General features: G+C 42.2%; 1 protein-coding gene across 3 annotated transcripts in view; it reads right to left on the reverse strand.

The window, feature by feature from the left end:
• ino80 (INO80 complex ATPase subunit) overlaps window positions 1-19,256 on the reverse strand; it is a 39,481-nt gene that overhangs the window by 12,672 nt on the left and 7,553 nt on the right. For all 3 annotated transcript variants that reach the window (XM_085246600.1, XM_085246601.1, XM_085246599.1), the window contains exons 16-28: window positions 18,484-18,543; window positions 18,246-18,388; window positions 17,468-17,552; window positions 17,250-17,367; window positions 17,005-17,090; window positions 15,293-15,460; window positions 14,195-14,328; window positions 13,756-13,823; window positions 13,220-13,313; window positions 12,634-12,850; window positions 10,160-10,300; window positions 9,351-9,576; window positions 807-934 (exon numbers count right to left, since the gene is read on the reverse strand). In XM_085246600.1, coding sequence (XP_085102726.1) covers window positions 807-934; window positions 9,351-9,576; window positions 10,160-10,300; window positions 12,634-12,850; window positions 13,220-13,313; window positions 13,756-13,823; window positions 14,195-14,328; window positions 15,293-15,460; window positions 17,005-17,090; window positions 17,250-17,367; window positions 17,468-17,552; window positions 18,246-18,388; window positions 18,484-18,543 — 1,668 coding nt within the window. The remainder of the gene's footprint in view (window positions 1-806; window positions 935-9,350; window positions 9,577-10,159; window positions 10,301-12,633; window positions 12,851-13,219; window positions 13,314-13,755; window positions 13,824-14,194; window positions 14,329-15,292; window positions 15,461-17,004; window positions 17,091-17,249; window positions 17,368-17,467; window positions 17,553-18,245; window positions 18,389-18,483; window positions 18,544-19,256) is intronic.

Genomic DNA, 19,256 nt, shown 5'->3' on the forward strand with positions numbered 1-19,256 from the left:
TATGGAGGCAACAACAGAGTACACCGAGGCTGTCAACACATAATCACTGTCAGGGCTGTGTTTCAGCATTATATTCCTGTAGGGAGAGCAGTAATGCACTTCGATCTTCATCTTGGATTCCAAACTGACAGCCTCTGACCTTCCAATAAGATTATAACTAACTAAGAAGTTGAAAAGAAAAACATGCATGTGGGTAAAAGTAATACGGGTTCATTTATCAAGCTCAAACCGGGAAAAACGGATTTTGTGATCGTTTATTTGTTCCCACCTTTTCCTCATCCATCTACCTTTGTCTCGGTTTTCATGTTATTTCCTTCTCCTCTAACCCCAAAGACCCTGCCACTCCCATCACCCATTTCCCCTCCACTTCCCCGCTTTCCTTATTTCACCCAGTTATCCCTCCCATCTGGCTGCCTCCCCTGCAGATGAGACCCCTCTAATTAGTCCTGACCTGTTAATTAGCAGTCTAATGAGTGCACCAACGAGGGACAGGCAGGTGGTTTAGAGGTGCTGTAGCGCCACACCCCAACGGTTACACTGCTCGGGTGAGGAGCTTAAACAACTTACTTGGAAACTTGGAATTGATTTATGCAGATATCTAAAAGATTTAACTCACCTTCAGGTTACATATTACTGAATGGAATTCAGGACGTTACTTTTTCTACACTTAGCAATAGTGTGAGGGTAACTTATAAATAGAATAGATATGAATAGAGCGAGCAGAGCTGTAAAGGGGCAAAGGTAAGGAAAATGAGGAACAAACTGTTCTATTTATAGATGTATGCCGTGTATGTGTGCTTTTATACCTCAAGCAGGTCTATCATGCGAGTCATCTGAGAGTAGATGAGGACTCTGTGTCCCTGAGCCTTTAGTCGACTCAACAGGATATCCAAGGTGTGGAGCTTTCCACTTTCTGTAATCAGGCTTTCCTTATCTGAAAGAGGGAAAGAAAGTTTTACCACACAAACCACCCGGGTGGCAACACAGCAACTTTTCCATGTTACTCTCAGTAAGTAGCTGTGTGATGAAATCACATTAATCACTGAAAATATTTAGTGAGTTGACACAATAAAATATCTGCTTACTTACAAAGTTAAAAAAACAAACTCCAATCAATTCAGAAGTTAGATAAGACTCTTGAATAACCCTTTTCACCAGAACAGATAGAGCTGGGGGGGGGGGGGGGTGTCGATCCTCCTAGATCTGGCCCTAATTTAGTGACCGTTTAAATAAAGCCTGTGCCCTGATTGACTGTGCTGTTGCTGAGAGCAGAGAGAATAAGAGACAAAGTGAAACTCTGAGGAAAAAGTGATTTACACTCCATTTTAGACAAAAGCACAAAAGGTGAACAAACAGGCCTGGCAGTTGGTCACGTTTCTGTTGATACCACATCAGGTATTCGCTGGCCTTCAAATGATTTACCGACAAGAGCAATGGGAAAGAGGGGGGTGTTCTGACCCTGGGTCTGCTGCTGAAGTGGTTTCCTCGATGTCCAGCTGATGAGGAATTAACGTCATCTGACACAATGATAGAATAAGGAAAAAGCTGTGCCTGCATTCGACCCTGTGACAGGCACACGATGGTGTTTGACCGAGAGGTCGTGGCCCTGAGTAGGAAGAACCTAAGGCCAGGTCCAGGGTCAGGGGACAGGGTCAGGTCAGGATTAGAAGAGAGTCCCTATGGGAGAGTGAGGCTTGACCGTCTTACATAAGAGGTGGACTCCTGTCCCCCAAGCCCTTTTGTGCGCTGCAAACCTGGGCTTACAAATATTTCCCAGTGTTATTTCTTCACTTTGCTTCGGCCATTAATTCAAAACACATTCTCCAAAAAGCAAAAAACAGACTGGGATACCTTCAAAAAGAATAGCCTCCTGGAACATATTTGAAACATGCAAAAAAAATTGAAATATACACCTGTGTTAAAATGTACCACAGACCCACAATCTCACATAGATCTTTTTTTAAGGAGACCTTTCTATGCTAATTTGTACTTGGACTGAACCCTGACCTGTGACCTTTTAGTATAACCTTCTGAAAAGATGTCAGGCCTGGCAGAGGTGTTAAAGAGGAACTAATAGAACAGATGAATAGGTGAAATGCTCTGGGGAAGTATTGGAGAGCTCACCTACAGGTCACTGTGGAGTGGTGTCAGCCTGTCAAATACATCCAGTCCTGGTCTCACTCACACTCACAACCTACAGCTCCTGGGAATACGCTGGCAAAATTTGTTCTGGATTAAATTCATACATGTCTTTAATTTCGCTTGTTGTATTTTTCTTCTGGACAGCTGAAAAGCTGAAAAAGGTTAATGTTTTCTGAGGCGCGTAGCTTTTTTGTCAAGTATCCTGTATTTTTTTCCATTTGCAGAAAAGAGGATTATGCAAAGGTTTGTGTGTTGACCGGTCAAAAAGTTGGCTTGAACATGAAAGAGCGAGACCACAGTGGAGTTTGCCACGTAGAGGAAGAAGTGCAAAATATCAAAGAATCACGTAGGAGAAACGCAGACAATGGCTGCAGTGAATAGTTTTGTTTTAAACAGTTTCACTCCACTGCTAAGAATTTCATTGTATAACATGACTACTGTCTCCTTTGCAGCTAGAGCAAGCTTAAAGACGATCAACAGCACTTGCATAAATAAGAGTAGCCCACATTACTGGTTTTTCCATGCATGGCGTAGATAGCAACATGTAAATGTGGGTCTGCAAAGCTCTACGTAGCACCTACGCACTACTAACGCAGTATCACGCAAGTACTTTACGCCATTACAATAAACAAAGAAGTTCACCAACAACACCTGGAACCAGCTCAACTGAAAGGAAGGTCTTATAAAGAGACATTTTAAAGAAGGAGACATGGAAAAAAAAAATCTATAGGAGACTTCTCTAACAGTCAAACTGGAAAGCATGTGAGCCAACCGTGCTTTTGCTACACCCACAGTTTCAGCTTTGTAGAGGGCGCATCTAGTCATTATAGAAGAAAAGATGTATGTGTACTGCATGTTTTCACAGTTTATCATACAGGCTGAATTAGAATGGTACTTGTTCAGTGCTCTGGTAGAAAGAAGCTGATAGTTACTGCTCTGCTGGCTGAGCTGTTAAAAAGCTGTAATGTTATGAAGCTTTGCACATGCATGGTGTGTGTAATGGGTTTAGCTGAACATTTTAAATATACAGCTGTTATGTCCTGATATTAGGTACGCTCTCTCCTTATTCAGACAGAGGCTTCGAAATACCCAAATAGCTGCTTGGGGGCATTACCAAGATGGCTGCCAAAGGGCAAGACTTGCTAGAAAGATTTGGTTAGCAGGATGAGCGTTTTATCTCCTGTCATTATGTAAAATTAAAGGTGTAACAGGGGTCTACATTTAGTAAATGACATGCGTTCTTCCACATCAGTATCTTTTCTCATTATATTGTAAATACAAAAGAGAAAACACCTACAATGAATTGAGCTAACTCACAAAATATTGAAAAATTGTGAAATGACATAGGAAATGCTTTAAGGAGGATAATGAATGGCTTAAATAATACACCTATAGCTAAAGGCATTAAAGTACAACTGAAGCAGATTCGATGTGACACTTTATTTACTCTAAAATAGGCAGTTGTGCATTGCTGTGGTTCTATTCGGTTTGTACAAAGAGCCCAGTGCACCGCAAACCATGAGATACACAATGTACCCTTCCGTGAAAGGCCTGTAATTGGCCTTGGCGTCAAGAAAGTTAATGGACTGAGAAAGTAAAAGACAAGAGAGGCCGGCATGCAGCAGATTAGACATGCAGAACAGAAAAAAAAATGGTCCAGACAGAGAGGGACAGACGGAGAGGAAAGGGGGTCTGTGGTGGCTCCGGCTACAGCGAAGCTGGATTAGCCTGGTGGTGGTGGCGGTGATGTTGTGGCTGAGATCAGACAGGGCCTCCCGGCCGCAGGTGCCAGTCTAACCAGGGCCGCTGCTCAGTCAAGGGCACTGACTAACACTTGCGGGCCACGCTGCCAACCACCCAGGCGCAAAACCACCACTTGGCAGAGACACAAATACTCATATAAGACAACACTGCTAAACCCCTGCTACTGATCTGTTTCTGTTTAGGAGATTATATTTAAGCCTCCAGACTCCAGTGTCATGTTTTAAGACAGGTTAAAAGCCCCTATCTGAGGATTTTTCTGGCCAAAGAGGACTAAATGTTGCATGTACTTAAACTAAGTCTTGAATGGCATTAACAGGCAATGAGAAAATCCCATATTAAACAGTTGGATACTATTATTCTTGTATACAGAGACGTGTCAGTCACAATAATCCTTTTGTTTATGACTGGATTATGAGGGAGACCATTAATAGGGAAGCTGCTCTGCTCCTTAAGAAAGCAACCTTCTGGTGTTTGATGACACCGGTGACCATGATACAGCATTTGGTAGTTGCTTATCGGCATCACTTGATCATCACCATATTGAATTCTGAGTTGCATTCATACACAGAGAAATTATTAACACAAAGACAATAAAAAAGGAAAGAAAGAAAGGCAAGCAAGAAAACAGGCAGAAAAAAATCGTCCCACAGCAATGTGGCTTATAGAGAGGTTGCAGAGTTCAAGCATTTAGTACTGCATTGAGAAAACCCCAGTTTCATATTGCTGCTATACTCTATAAAAGGGAAGCCAAGAAAATGAATAATTACAATTTGGGAGGACTTTGGTGGTCTGTCTCATTCCAATGTAACACTTATGCTTACATTATAAGCTACATGTGGTGGCAATGAAATGCAGGACCACTGCCCTTAAGCGTGAGCAAACTGGATATAGTAACTACGCATGTACCATGAATTATGGACGGTTTGGAGGAATTTAAATGAAAAGGTCGATACAGCTAAAAAAAAAAACCAAACAGTGTGTTGGCTCGAAAGAGTCACTAAAATTCATTGACATAGCAACAGCAATATTATGTAGCTGATTGCAAACAAAGAGATCATGTCCAAATATGTTGTGGTGTGTAGATCAAAATGTGGAGTAAAACTGAAAGCAAGAAAAAAAAAAAAAGGGGGGGGGGCACAAAACAACTTTAAAATCATGGCCTGACAGGGATGAGGACTGCGATAAGACCACACCCCAAAACACGAGCAAATCCCATGTGGTGTCACACCACTCTGCCGTTGCTATGGATACACATATCAAGCTTCACCACCTGCCCTGCCCCCCTTTCACAGCACCCCCCTCCTCGCCACCACCACCCGCTTCAATCCAATCCAGTCTAACAGAGGTATTCACCCAGCCAGGCCCTCCCCATCTCCTTCATGCTTACCGCCTGCTGGCAGATTAAGCTGCACTCCCTTGTCCCTCCTCACACCCCCATTCTACTACATCCACTGTAGCACCCTCCAGCAGCCTCTCCATCCTTCCCTCCTCCACTTCTACACTCACCCTCCCACTCCACGATACACACCCTCTCTCGCTCGCCCCTTTCCTCCCCCTGCTGTCTGTCCCCCGACGTTGTAATCCAATCCCTGCAGGGCCAGAGCCAGGGGTCTGACATGGTCCTGACCCAATTAGAGGCCTGCTGCCAGCTAATTAACCCCGGCCCAGCCCTGGTGCCTGGCGCCTGATACTCCCAAACCAACTATGGCGCTAATTTCATTAATATGCCGCTACAATCTTCTATGCTGTCCTCTGTTTCCTTCCCCTCTGCTGCTGTTGTCTGCCAAAGCCAAGTGGGGAGCTGCCCTGAACACGGAGGGAAGTGAGCCAGATGTGATGAAGAACAGCAATTTTGCAGAAAAGGAGTTAGTGAAGGAAGATGGATGAATGGTTATGTGAGAAAGAGAGACAGATGGGAGGCCACAGAACAGGTCGAATCAACGATCGAACCAAGCACCAGCCCCTCACTGTACAATGATACATTACACTGGGCAATCAATAAGTCAATGAGCAACACTTGTTCAGCAGCGCTGATGATGGAAATATTAGCCTGACACTACTTTGCTGCTTCTGCATATATTGACAAAAATCAGAGTGAAACTTAATTTTCTTACAGCGACAGCATCAGTACAGCTAAGAGCCAGATGCCAGTGGGAGGATTTGAAAGCTAGGAAGTGAGAAGCCCGACAGAAAACAGGAGAATTTAGTGAAGATTTACAACCCCCCCAAACAAAGTCTGTCTGCATCCAGAAAGCAGCATCTCTGCTCTGGAGCCTGAAAGAGAGTCATTAAAAAAAAAAAGAAGAACATAAATTCCCTTAAAAGAAAAAAATATGCTTGCACAACTAAGTGTGGCTGAGTCTGAGCGATGGAGGAGCATATATGGAACATGTTCACACATACACCACCGCCTCCCCTCAAACATGCAAGAGGAACGCTTCTTTTGGTTCTCTAGGAGTCGTTAAAGCAGCGGAAGAGACAGACAGTCTGATGAAGACTCCCAAGTTTCGCTGGGGAACCTCACCGCACCACACCACAGTGGCCCACTCTGAACTCTGTCATTAAGACAGATTACTGCTAGTTACCCTTGGCTGGCATTGACTCAGAACTTACCACAGATCAAAGCACAAAGATTACTTGGCTTCCATGTTTAAAGATCCCAGCATAGAAAAATAATGTGGCTAATGTCTCCCCCTTCAGTCTACACTGGATTTTTTTTTTTAAATTTGCTCTTTCTTGTGGACACATTTATAGCCATAAATTGGACTAGGAAATCACAATCCCTTTACACACTTGGCTGTATGTTTTGTTTTTCATTGCTAGCAAAAAAAAAAGAAAAAAGCTGAATTCCACAGACGGACACCGGTGCCAGCTTAATGCAGATTAAAAGGGGCAGAGTCAGACGGTGATGTGGTGAGGCTGGCAGTCTGTGTTGTTTTGTGCCTGTCTATCAGAGGGCCGGGGAAGCTTCCTGCCATTTTGGTGGAGAGCAGAGTTTCTTTGAAGGGACAGGAAGGCAGAACTGCATTTCCCACAGCCTAATGTGAACGGCAGGGCCAGAACTTTACTGATGGATATGGAAGTACGCGCACACAGACTCCTGTGTGCTCTCTAATGCAGCTAAAAAAAAACCCCAACAACAACCAAAAAACAGCTCCACAACCTGCCAACCATCTCCTTCAGAGATTCCTTCACGGCAGCAACAGTCGTTTAACAGTACACAATAAAGCTAGAAAAAGAGTTAAAGAGTCGGTGCTATAGTGAGAAGCCCGTTATTTTGTGGAGTGGCTGCTTCTAATTAATGCGAGGGAGACAGAGGCCACACAGACAGCAAGGAAAGCTATTTCTGTGGAACTTAAAGTTTCTTTTAAACTTCAAATCTGTCTCCATTTGAATTTTTTTTTTTTTTTTAAATTGAGTGGTTGCGAGGAGTAGAATTTTCACAAAGCAAACTAAACTAATTTGGCAAGAAAACAAGCCCAGAATTTCTCTGTAACTAGAGTCCAATCTTCTTTTTCTGCCATGTCTCCGTGGAGAAGACAGTGTGGCTGCTTGGGCTTCATTTTTGAGCCGATAATACATGTTGCTTTCTTTCAGAGACATACAGAAGCATCGTGTCATCATCGGTGTTAACATTTTTACATGTAATTAATTCTCTCTCTTTTTTCTTTCAAGGAAATAATACAATTACAATGACATCAAAACAAATAAACAAACAAACAAAAAATAATGTACGGTCCAAAATGTTACAGCCCATTGTTTTTTCCTCCTCTATGGCCTGATTCCTAATAAGTCCTCTGATTAGATTCCTCCATCGATATCAGTGGGCAGCTGTACTCACGCCATGGCGCTCAAAACAAACAGTTATTCAGCTCTGCCATTTGTTCTAAAGGTGTGGGGCTGGGAGTGCGGAGGAGACGGAGGGTGGGAAACTTCAGCTGAGCTACTGTACATATCTGAGCCTTGATGTGGCAACAATGTGTTCAGCGGAGGACGGGTGCCTGAGTGTTGGGTCATTTCCTTCCTACTGAGGCTGAGAAAGAAGTGGGAGACCAGACGGACTGAGAGCCCGTGGCCAGATACTGATTTCAGCCCAGCGCACCGTCCTGTCTGTTAGTGAAGGAGAGACAGAGGTAAAAGCTTGTCCCCCTGAGCGTGGGAGAGTGTGTGCGGAGGGCTGAGAGACACCTCGGTCCCCGTGTGAGCACCGCACACGTCACTTAATGGGCTCGACTGTACATAAACAACACACATATACACACACTCACTCGCACACAGGCAGACCATCTATTAGTGTTACCTAACTGAGCACTTGAACAATGACCAGTAGCTAAACTTCCTCGCTTTGTCTGCCTCCGTATAACTTCACAAGAGCTTTCAGGCTGTTCTCACACAGACAAACAAATACTTGTTGTGTTTCTCACTTTTACACAGAAACGCTCTCACAAGCACATGTATACACAGGAGCTTAAAAAAAGGACTAAGCTTTATTATTATTTATCTGACAGGATCTAAAGGACCTATTATGATTTTTAGAGAAGCTGTTGTTTTACAGTGCACCTCAGAAAGTACTAAAGGTTGTTAAATGAGCGCACTGCAGGCTTATCAAACAAGGTATCCAGTGTCTGCTGCGCTGGGACAATTTGACAAAACAGTCATCATAATCCATAACAGAGTTTATCAGAGACCCCTTCATTAGGTCACTGAGAACGGATGTGCTTTCTGTAAGAAGGTAGCGGCCTCTCTCACCTTAGACATCCATCAGTCATCTGAAGCCTGGTGGTGAATCACCTTTTAGTGTGCTGCAGCTAACCCTTTGCTCAACAAGCCAATCTTTTCTGATAAAGGTCTGCTAAGCAATAAATTCACTTGGACAAACCCCCCCCAAAACAAAACACAATCTTTCCATTGAATCTCATAATTCAATGGAAATTGCTGGTATGTGTTGTGAACCTCTGCAGAAGCCCTTTATCTCAGCAGTTCCCTGGGAAGTCACTGTGTGACCTACAGGTAGAGATAGTGGAGGGTGATGTTGCTTGCCCTGCCCTCCTGACCCAGGACTAAGATCTATGGATTCTCCCACGGGCCTCTATTACTCACTATTCTATAAAAGAGGATATCCACTATTTACTGTTATTGGTCACCTCTGTGTGGAGCTAAACTTACCTCATTTACTGCCCTAAACAAGCTCTGTATCTCTCTCCACATAAGCAAACTTTCTTCAGATTAGCTGCCCCTTGAACAGTCATTGCTGTTACATGCTACATCTAATACATCTATTTGTTAGACTGCAAATTGTGGGACATTTACTTATGGGATTTGATAGCCTAGTGTGAAAAGCTGTGCATGAGACCAGGGGGACTCATTTGAATGTTCAGTAGTAACACACACACACACACACACACACACACACACACACACACACACACAGAGACAGGACTTACCAGGTATCCGTATAAAGGACCATCCATGGCGGGGATAGAGAGCCATCACACCCCCAGGGCATTGTGGGTGAAAGGCATTAGCCCTCACACGCCATTCTGATGCCAGTTCAGGAGAGCCGTACAGGAAACACTGTTTAAAAATCGGGCCTCCTCCGCTGCGTGTCACCTGCCACTCGTATTCAGCACTGCGGTCGTTACAATAGCGCTCCATGGGTACTGCTGTCACCTTGGAAACAAAAGACAGCATTGCATGATGGATAGAAACAACATTTTACGATGGCAAAGCACAAATACTGTACGCTGACATAGGCTCGGTTTTTAAGACTTCTTTTTTTTTTTTCTTTAACAAACTGATAACTTTGCTCCAGAGAGATTCAAGCTGTAGATGGAGAGATGTCGATGCATGCAGTCCTGGTTTCACTGAATCAGCAACTTCTGCATCTGCGTATGTTTGTGTGTGTAGGGGGAGGAGGAGGTGAGGGGGCAAGAGGAAGCTGAACAACTACTGAATAACCTGAGCAAGAAGCCCTTTTTTGGAGACTCCGTTTGTTTTAAGTGCAGCTGGGAGTCACAGTGTTGACCTCCTGTACCCCAACCACACACAGTCATACAAACATTTCACAGATAAGAGCTTCTCATTGTTAAAAAGCCACAAAAGCATTGTTCACAGCGCTTCCCTCTTCCACGACCACCCAAATGCTTAGCTGTTTTAAGCGCGCCAGCACACAACCCCGACTGTCATCACATACAGACAGGCAGGACTTCCAAGTGTGTCCTCCTCAGTCTGTTTGTTGCTCTTATACACATACCCTGGGTGTGGCGGCTAGCAGGAACTTAGGTGGCAGCGTGGGCTGGCAGGATTGGATTGTAAAGGTGCCCAATTTTCTGCAGTGGACCTTCACATCTGTGTGCCCCACCACGCCGGGCCTGGAGGCCGTGAACACCAAATCCTGAAAAGCATATACAGAAATCACCACAATGAATCAATGATTTTGTTTAAGCAGAAAAGAGAGGAACTGCAAACAGAAGTAAACAAAGTAGGATCATACAAAGCTCACTGAGTTCAGTGCTCATCGTTTTATAAGCTGTTTTCACATTATATTTAAGTTTATCTGGCTTTTATCCAAAGATATTACATAACATTTCAACTTAAGGCTGAAATTGCTATGTGAAATGTAAGATTACTGCAGCCTATATGGTTTAAACTCCACATGTCACAGCATGTGGGCATCAGGATAAAACACTGTGGTAAACACAAACATTCATTTGGAACAAAGTATAGTAGAGTATTACAGAATGGTAGGTTTTTAAAGGAATATGGTAATGTCTGCTTTTGTGTGACGTGTGTGAGATTATGGGTACACAGTGCCATCTAATGGCAGATAAAAAAATAAATAAATCAACTATCAGTGTCAGACCAACTCAGGCAGTGCTTAGCAACTACAATTTTTTCTTCATTTTCTTTGTTGAAGGCCATAATGCTTTGTGTGTGTTTCACAAAAGCAATGCACCAAGGAAGATGTTAGTTTTTCAAACCCAGCAAGAACAGATTATTTTCACATTGAGCACTGAAAGCTTCATCCTCTTTGAACATACAGGAGGATGTTACGATTGTTAGCAGATTGCAGTTAAGACCAAAAAAAAAAAAAAAAAAAAAAAAAATACAGTTTAAAAATGTGCTGACAATATGCAAAAATCATATCAGCACATCTTTATGGTTGTGAAACATAATTATGATGTCAGATACAAACAAAAGCAGAGTTTCATATGGTAGATATGGATGACATTAAGAGAAAGACAACATGCTGTTTGTATATTACGACTGTTTCAGCACTGAGATGGAACAGAGATGGAGTGAGAGTGAAACAGAGGGACAGACAGCCAATCCAAAGCTCCCCCACAGCTTTCTGGGTATAATAGTGCGCGTCTTGGTTCTCTCGGTTTTCTCAATTCCTTGATAGAAGCAAAAGGAAAGCTGAAAGCAATACTGGCCACACTGTCAAGTACACAGCCAGAGAGAGATGAGCCAAGCAGAAAGAAGTGCCACTGTGTGCCAGCTCCATGCAGTTTTAAAAGAAAAATGAGGAGTTAAAAGAAGTTGGCAAGAACTGCGGGAGTGAGTCATTTCTACAAGTAGGAGTTTGGGGTCAGCGTGGTCATAAAGCACACATACAGTAAAAACTCTCCAGGTGTCTGCGAGTTTCTATTCCTTGCTCATATTTGAAGTTGCATCTAATATTCTTATTCTCATATGTTGAGAAGCTCCAGGGGGGAACCTAAGATGCTAGACAGCTGCCTAACCCAGCATGATGAGGCCGGGAAAGGAAGAGGAGGATGGAATTACCCCCGGCAGCATTTACTCCTGAGTATTTTCCACCCAACAAGTTAAGCTAGAATTGGTGGAAGGGTGGAAATGTGATACAGAAAGTATCTGCCAATGGCTAGAAGTTTGCTGAGTGAAATCTTGATGATTTTTTTAGGCTTTTCAGTTAAGCAGATAAGTGAAGGAGCAGGAATTTTAAGCAGTGACAGTGTAGAGCTTTTATTATTATATATTTTTTACTATTCTTTGTATTTGAACTGGCATTGCACCACTTCTGTACTAACAATAAGATTTCCATATTGCCAAATAATACAAAGAAAAAAAAAGTCAAAGCAATAATGTGCTGTCTCAGCAGTACCCATGAAACTATTTGCGTGTAGAGAAAAGGCTTTGCTGTATGTATTACATTTATCATCTTTACCGACGAACATTACACATCACTAATCATATTTTGTCATAAAACACCAGCAACACACTGGTCATGTATACTAATCCACACAGACAGACCTCACAACCAGCTAAAAGTCTGTACTAAAAGCAGATCAATATGTTTTAATTATTAATACAAGACTTTGTATATATATTTTTGAAATGGTGTTCAATGATTTGAGGAGATTTCCTCTACACATCTGATGTAAGAGTGAAGCTAGATGGTGTGCTGCGAGGTCATAGAAACATATACCAGGAGGGAAATCGACATTAATGGGTCACAGGGCTACAAAGGGATTAGGTTCCACATTGCGTCCCTGTGGACGGAGAGGAAGCTTGGGGCAGAGAGCATGATGTGTGGCCAAACACCGGCTGATGCTCTGGAGAGAATTTCAGCACTGTCAGCAGGACATGAATCCTTTACTGGCGTTTCTCATTTCTGCCACACATTAATGTGTACTGCAGATGGCTACTCAGGAATTTCTTGCGTATAGCTTGCCATCAGCATGCATGCACCTTGATGTTTCTTACCTGCAAAACAGGACTGTTGTGCATGTTGGGGAAGGAAATGGGTCGGTTCAGCCACAGAATCAGGTCCTTGCGAGACAGACACTTAATCCCTGGCTGTAACTTTCCTCTGCAAGCCTCCCCGTCTCCGGCTTCCTCCTGGCCCTGTTCTTCAAGGTCGAACAGGCGCTGATGATGGAGCCGGTATGCAGCTTTCAGAGACAGAAAAAGGGCTAACCACCTGTAAAGGCAGGAAATGAAGACTCAAGTTACAAATGGGAAAAAAACTGTAGAAATGGGTTTAAGTGATACATAAGCTCAGCCTCAATTAAGGTGGATTTACAACTTTTCAATGTTTAAAATTGGACTACAGTAATTTTGCTTACCCCTTTGGCTTTAAGGCAACCCACTGTTTAAGCCAACTTACTTCCCAAATCTTCACAAACAAAAGGATTTAACAGCAGGAGGATGGGGCTGTGCTTAAGATGACCATATAAGGTCACATAAGGTCATATATATCCACTCTCACTGACATCTTACTTAGCTAAGAGTAAAAATATCCGTCTGAAACAGAGCATTTAGAGCAGTCTAAAGCCTATTTGATGCCTACCTTACTAAGGTGCCTTGGAGGATAAGATTGGACAATTCAGCTGGTGACACGTCAATGAAACGCAAGAAGGAGAAACAGCTTCCTTTGTCATCACCTGAAAATGGCAAATAAAAAAAAAATTAAAATATTTGAAACATGACACTAAAGAAATCAAAAAAGGAGAAAATGTTAAGCATGGATTAATGGAAGTCAGGGATTAACCACTTTTGATTAATGGAGGCAAACACAGGTATTTAAAATGCCCCCTGTGCCCGTTTTTCTGACAATATTTCTGATTAAAAATAGCTGAACTGTGTTTCAGGTCTTCACCACACTGACTGAACATGTAGCCAACACCAAACTGGTGTGACAACAGGTTATCATCAGTCACTGCCATCATAAGTATCATTTTATTATCAGTGCATCCCTAATGGAAACATCAAATTAAGAAGACAGAAACTGAGGTTTGGATGTCAGGTCACGTCACAGGAGAAAACCAACTCCTGGTTTGAGCAAGAACTGTCTGTATTCTAGCTGAGAGCTTGACGTGTGCTCACCTTTCCTGTGAAAGAGAGACTGCTGTATGTGATTCGGGGAGAAGGGAGACAGCAGCACTTGAAGTAATCTGAGGACGACATGGAGAGAAAGACCAGGTTACACCAAAGTTTAAAAAAAAAAGGAGGGATAGCAGACCTGAACCTAAATTTGACATGATCATCTGATCTCAGTCCAACCCACACAAATTCTTATTTTCCTATCTATAATTGGGATAATAACCACTTGTGAGCCCCAAAGTCAGCTTATGTCCACAAGGCTGAATATTTGTTGAAGAAAAAAAACAGACAGTTTTCAAAGTGTTTACACAGTAATTTCAAATGTAAACGTAACCCTAAAACACTGTTAACAGAAACTCTGACAGATCGTCTATTATTGGATTAAGTGAATATTAGTGAAGATTACGTGATCCTGTGAATGTCTCTGTGTGTAAGAACTCACTTTTTCCTGGTCTGATTGTCCGTGTGAATGAGGCCATGACGGTAGAGGAACTTGCACATGACGTAGGGCTTGAGGGACATGTGGAAAGGTGAGCGGGTCTCCTGACGCTCAAACAAGTCAGGGTGGTTGCAGAGCTACGCACAAACATACGCACAGTTGGAGTTCAGGAATCAGCATGTTTGTTTTGTGCAGGCAAGTCATTGTTCGGATCAGACTAACATTCTCAACAAACGGTAAATGGACTGGTTCTTATAAAGCACTTCTACTCTACTTGAGCAATTAAACTGTTTTATACAACATATCTTTTTCACCAATTTCACACAAACACACGTTTAAGAGCTTCCTACCCAATAGTCACACATTCACACTCTGCAGAACGCATCAGCAGTTCAGTATTTTGCACAAGGACACTTTGGCATGCAGGTTGGAGCAGCCAGCCACCTTCTGATTAGCAGATGACCTGCTCTACCTCCTGAGCCACAGCCAACCAAAATATGAGAATTAATATAATTTATTTTTTAAACCCACTATACCTTAATAATAACTAAATAGGTTATGTTTACATCAGTGCTTGTCTGTTTTAGTGCCAAAAAGTAACAGGCCAATTTTCAGCAGCTGGAGCAGCATTACGGTGCTGATTTCACAATTACTTTAACAATCCTGTCACAAGCACATACGCCAGGGAACTGCTTAGGGTCCAAGGCTTTTAAAGGGCCCCTAAAGAACAATTTGTGATGGCATCTATGTGAAAATGGCCCCCTTTCTCTATGAATTATGCAATTTAGGTCATACTAAATAAAAGATTTGGTCCATTTTGTATATTTTGGTCATATCAGACAGAAAAGAAGATTACCTAGGGTCTGCTCATTGCACAATGACTTTGTGATTGGCAATTAGTTTGTATTGTTATGTGCTGTGCGATGTAACCAATTTATTGTTCAAACATCCAAACATATGCGTAGCCATAGTCTTATTTATTGTTCTTGAATATCTAGTTATTTGCTGAGCGTATAGGTCTCTTCAAGTGCCCTTCTAGTTTTCATACATTTTTAGCATTGAATACCATAAAGACAATAAAATATGGATCAGAGCTCATACCTTTCTAAACTGCATGACCAGATTCATGAGGGAGGAGGTGGTGCTGTGAGCCTGCTGGGCCGTGCCCATCGAGGACTGCAGCAGATCCTCGATAGAGATCTTGTTTCTCAGAGCCTGGTAGAGCAACCTTTGCCGGGAGGTCAGCTGACAGTAGGTCAGGATCTCAATCTGAAGAAGGTAAGGAGAGTTCAAACATTAAAAAAAAAAGAAATATAAGTCACATAACATACATGCAGAATAATGCCTTATTAAAACTGTGCTGCAGAATCATTGTTCTCAACGAAGGATGCTTCATCATGTGTAGTTCAAATTAACTTTACATTGTCCCCGCCCCTTTGGTCAGCCGAACAAAATGGTTTTGATTTTTCTGAGTCAGCATTTCTATCCCATTAGAACACACACAGTGTTTTCCTGTGAGCTTAGCCCAAACTGTTATGTGAGTATGGACTTCATGCCATTTGCCCAACAGTCTTTAAACAAACATTCAAATCTCTGGTTTTATCTTGTGCCACGCTTTGATGAAAGCCGTGAAACCCAACGGTAACAATCCATAAAACCATACCGTGAACCACCAGTGAACTTTCCTGGTTAGTATTGGCTTTCAGTGTTCTGACAAAACAAAGAGGAACCAGCGGAGAGCGGAGAAGTGAGGGAAGTGGGCTGGCAGGACTACATGTGGGTGCAAAGGAAAGTGAAAAAGACAGATGTGGGGGAGTGGTGAACTCTGCCATTCCTCGAGACTCCCACAGAGCATGAGCGACTGCGTGTGTGTGTGTGTGTGTGACCTCGGGTCCAACATCTGTCAGGAGGATCTGCCAGCACAAGCATCACTCATACCTTCATTACAATACTTTCTCTGTCAATGAGGTGTACAGAGAGACAGATGGAGGAAGGCTCCATGTTTAACCAGGAGAGGTGACAAGCATAATACCACAACACCTGCATTTATTCTAGCTTTAAGCTCTTTTATTGCATCATATTAGATTTCATTTATTGAGATCCTCACTTCTTTTTTGGACATATTTTCTATTCTATTTTTTTTTTTTTTTTTTAAACAGAGCATTGTGTTCTGCATCCTGATCGGCTGTAGACCATTTTCAATCAATCATCTCCGTGCCGTGTCTCCTGTCCGGTACAGAATGCGTTCAGCTTGTCAAATTTACATAAATCTTCGATCGCTAGCAATGTGACTCTGAGTGGTGTACTGTATGTTTGTAACTTTTCTCCCCAACAAACAACAATGTCGACGAAACATTTTGGACTGTCAAAGGCACCTGCAGGTTCCTTTGGTTTGATTCTATACTTCTGGACTTATTTTTCTACGAAGGTTTGAGCTTTGAGAGTGTTTAAACAAGACAGATTGTGGGAAATTGTTCACGCCTGTCTGAGAAAAGTGTATAAAGTGTGTAGTGAGGGGTTTTATAGCCTTAATAATAATTGTAAAAAATAATGTTGGCTACTTCACGGATTTCACCTATCGTGGGTTAGTTTTAGAACGTAACTACTGCGATAAAGGAGGGACCACTGTAAATCAAATATTTCTTATACTATCTTAGCAGAGTATAGGGATTAAAATATGGAGAGGGAATGTGGCATAACACGAAGGATACCACTTGGGGGGGAAGAAACCCATCTTTTTTTGCCCTTAGGAAAACTGAAAAATGAGATTGTCGTGTCACCCTTAATTGTTAATACACTCTTGGTTCTTCTACCTTGTCTGAGAGTTCATTTTCCACATCCTTCTTGATTCTGCGCAGCATAAAAGGCTTCAGGATCATATGCAATCTGGATAGTTGGTCTGAAAAACAACAACAAAAAAATTATGTTTACTTACAAATCATATCACACGCAAATAGAGCCAGGATAGAAGAACAGTGTTGGTACACCTATTTTCAAATAAGCTAAAAAGCATACATATAAAATAGGGGGAAAAAATAGTAGCCTTTGCTGTACTCACTCTCATCGATGGCAGACTTGTTTTCAGCATGGCTCTCTATGTCCTTGGAGAACCACTCGTTAAATTCTTCATGGGAATCGAACAACGTAGGCATGATGAAATGCAGCAGGGCCCACAGCTGAGAGGAAAACATGCAGTCTCTTACAGTTCTGCCCGGATGACCACACACTTGCCAACACACACACACACACACACACACACACACACACGTCGCTCACCTCAGCCATTGTGTTCTGAATGGGCGTCCCGGTTAGCAGAAGTCTGTTCCGACACTGGAACTGCAGGAGGATTTTCCACCGAACGCTGAAAAAGCACAGAAACCAGGACCGTCACCTGCTGTGACAGCTACAGATGTTTATCATCTGCATTTAACACTTCATTTAATGTAATCACTGGATGTACTACATTTTTTGGGATTATCGCTTGTGTGTGGCTGTACGTTTGGCCAGTCTATTGATTTTGGCTGGTCTCCAGTAGGAGCCGAGAAATGACACACACTAGTGAAACCGTAGAGACCGGTTACTGTATTTTTCCAGACATTTTTGTTGATTTACCAAATGATTTAAAGAACAGTTTCCCTTGTTCTGCATATTTTAGCTGATTTATTACAAACTTTTTTCACTTGCATTTCTCAAGACACTTATCCAAAGCATGCAGGGCTTTATTTGTTCTGACAAAAAAACAAGAAAACTTACAAATGGCCACAGCATTCTGTGCAAGTTAGAACTGCTGGGACTAGAAAAGAGTCATTTATTTTACAACACTTGTGTTTTGGCCAGAATGACATTATAATTGGTTAGTAAAGTTGTTAAAAGGCCGGTCTGCATTTAAAACATCTTAATAATGTTTGTATGCTCAGGCTAGTTATTGAGTTGCCAAAGAAGGGTAAGATAAAATCTTTAAATACAAAGTCTGATAAATCAGATATCACGCATCAACACATGAATCTGTGACCCTGTGATCACAAATATCAATGCCACCATGATAATGCTTTACCTTGTGCTGCTTTTCAGTGCCTGGGCTTCATCTAGAACCATGTACTGCCACTTGACCCTCTGAAAGTACTTGACATCTTGGACCACCAGCTGGTAGCTCGTGATGACCACGTGGAATGGTGCATTTTGCGTGTAAAGGGTTTTCTGTGTGACAAAACACAGCGTTAAGAGTTAAAAGGATAAAAAGTGCTGAGTTTACTGGCTGCAAAATGTACGGTGATGTATCCTTCAATGTTTACCTGGCTCCAAAATTTCCGAATCACTTTCCGATCGTGAGGATTTCCCCAGTACGGTAACACCTATGGGACATATCAGTAACACTGTTCTGTCAGAAAACCTTCATAGATCAAAATAATCCCCATGTGAACATGTTTAAAGCAAAAAAACAAAACCCTACAGTTAAGACTGAGCAATGCTGGAAAAACAGAGCCACAGTGATGTTCTCAGAGAAAATGTCTAGGCATAACATCGCACATGAATCACTGCCCCACTTGTTGAGATATAGAATGCGATGTGAAAAGATTTACACATCATTACGTCGCTCAACGCAAGCCGCTTTCCCATTGTTTTCAGTCAGTCTTGCTTTGAATGTTCAGGAAGCTTATCTTCAAATTGTGTAATGGGGTCTTTTCACACCTCATTAGCAAAACAAACTGCAATTGATTTATTTCCAAACTGGCTGAGAAAATGGGCAAAGCTGAATGTCGTACACAACAAAGAGTCATGTTTATCACTGACTGTGTGTGTGTGTGTGTTCAAGCATAGCTGACATATTGATGCATTTGATAATATTTTGGCTACGCACAGTCTTTCAAGAGCCAGTTATGGCATGCAAAATGATTTTTTTGAGATGTATCACTCAACAAAAATAAAAACAGCTATGTAGTTATGTGTCAATGCGAACAGTGCTACAATACTGCCCCCTAATGGACAGCTCCAGATAACATTTCATCTGGTAACCTGCGCTTGCTCTCAGAATGTCAAAACTAACAAACCACTGCATTAAGAAGCG

The sequence above is a fragment of the Mchenga conophoros genome, linkage group LG15 (assembly GCF_057382185.1).
Source record: "Mchenga conophoros isolate Kocher_MC1m ecotype Shallow Benthic linkage group LG15, M_conophoros_male_GT1.1, whole genome shotgun sequence".
In the NCBI taxonomy this organism is placed as follows: Eukaryota; Metazoa; Chordata; class Actinopteri; order Cichliformes; family Cichlidae; genus Mchenga; species Mchenga conophoros.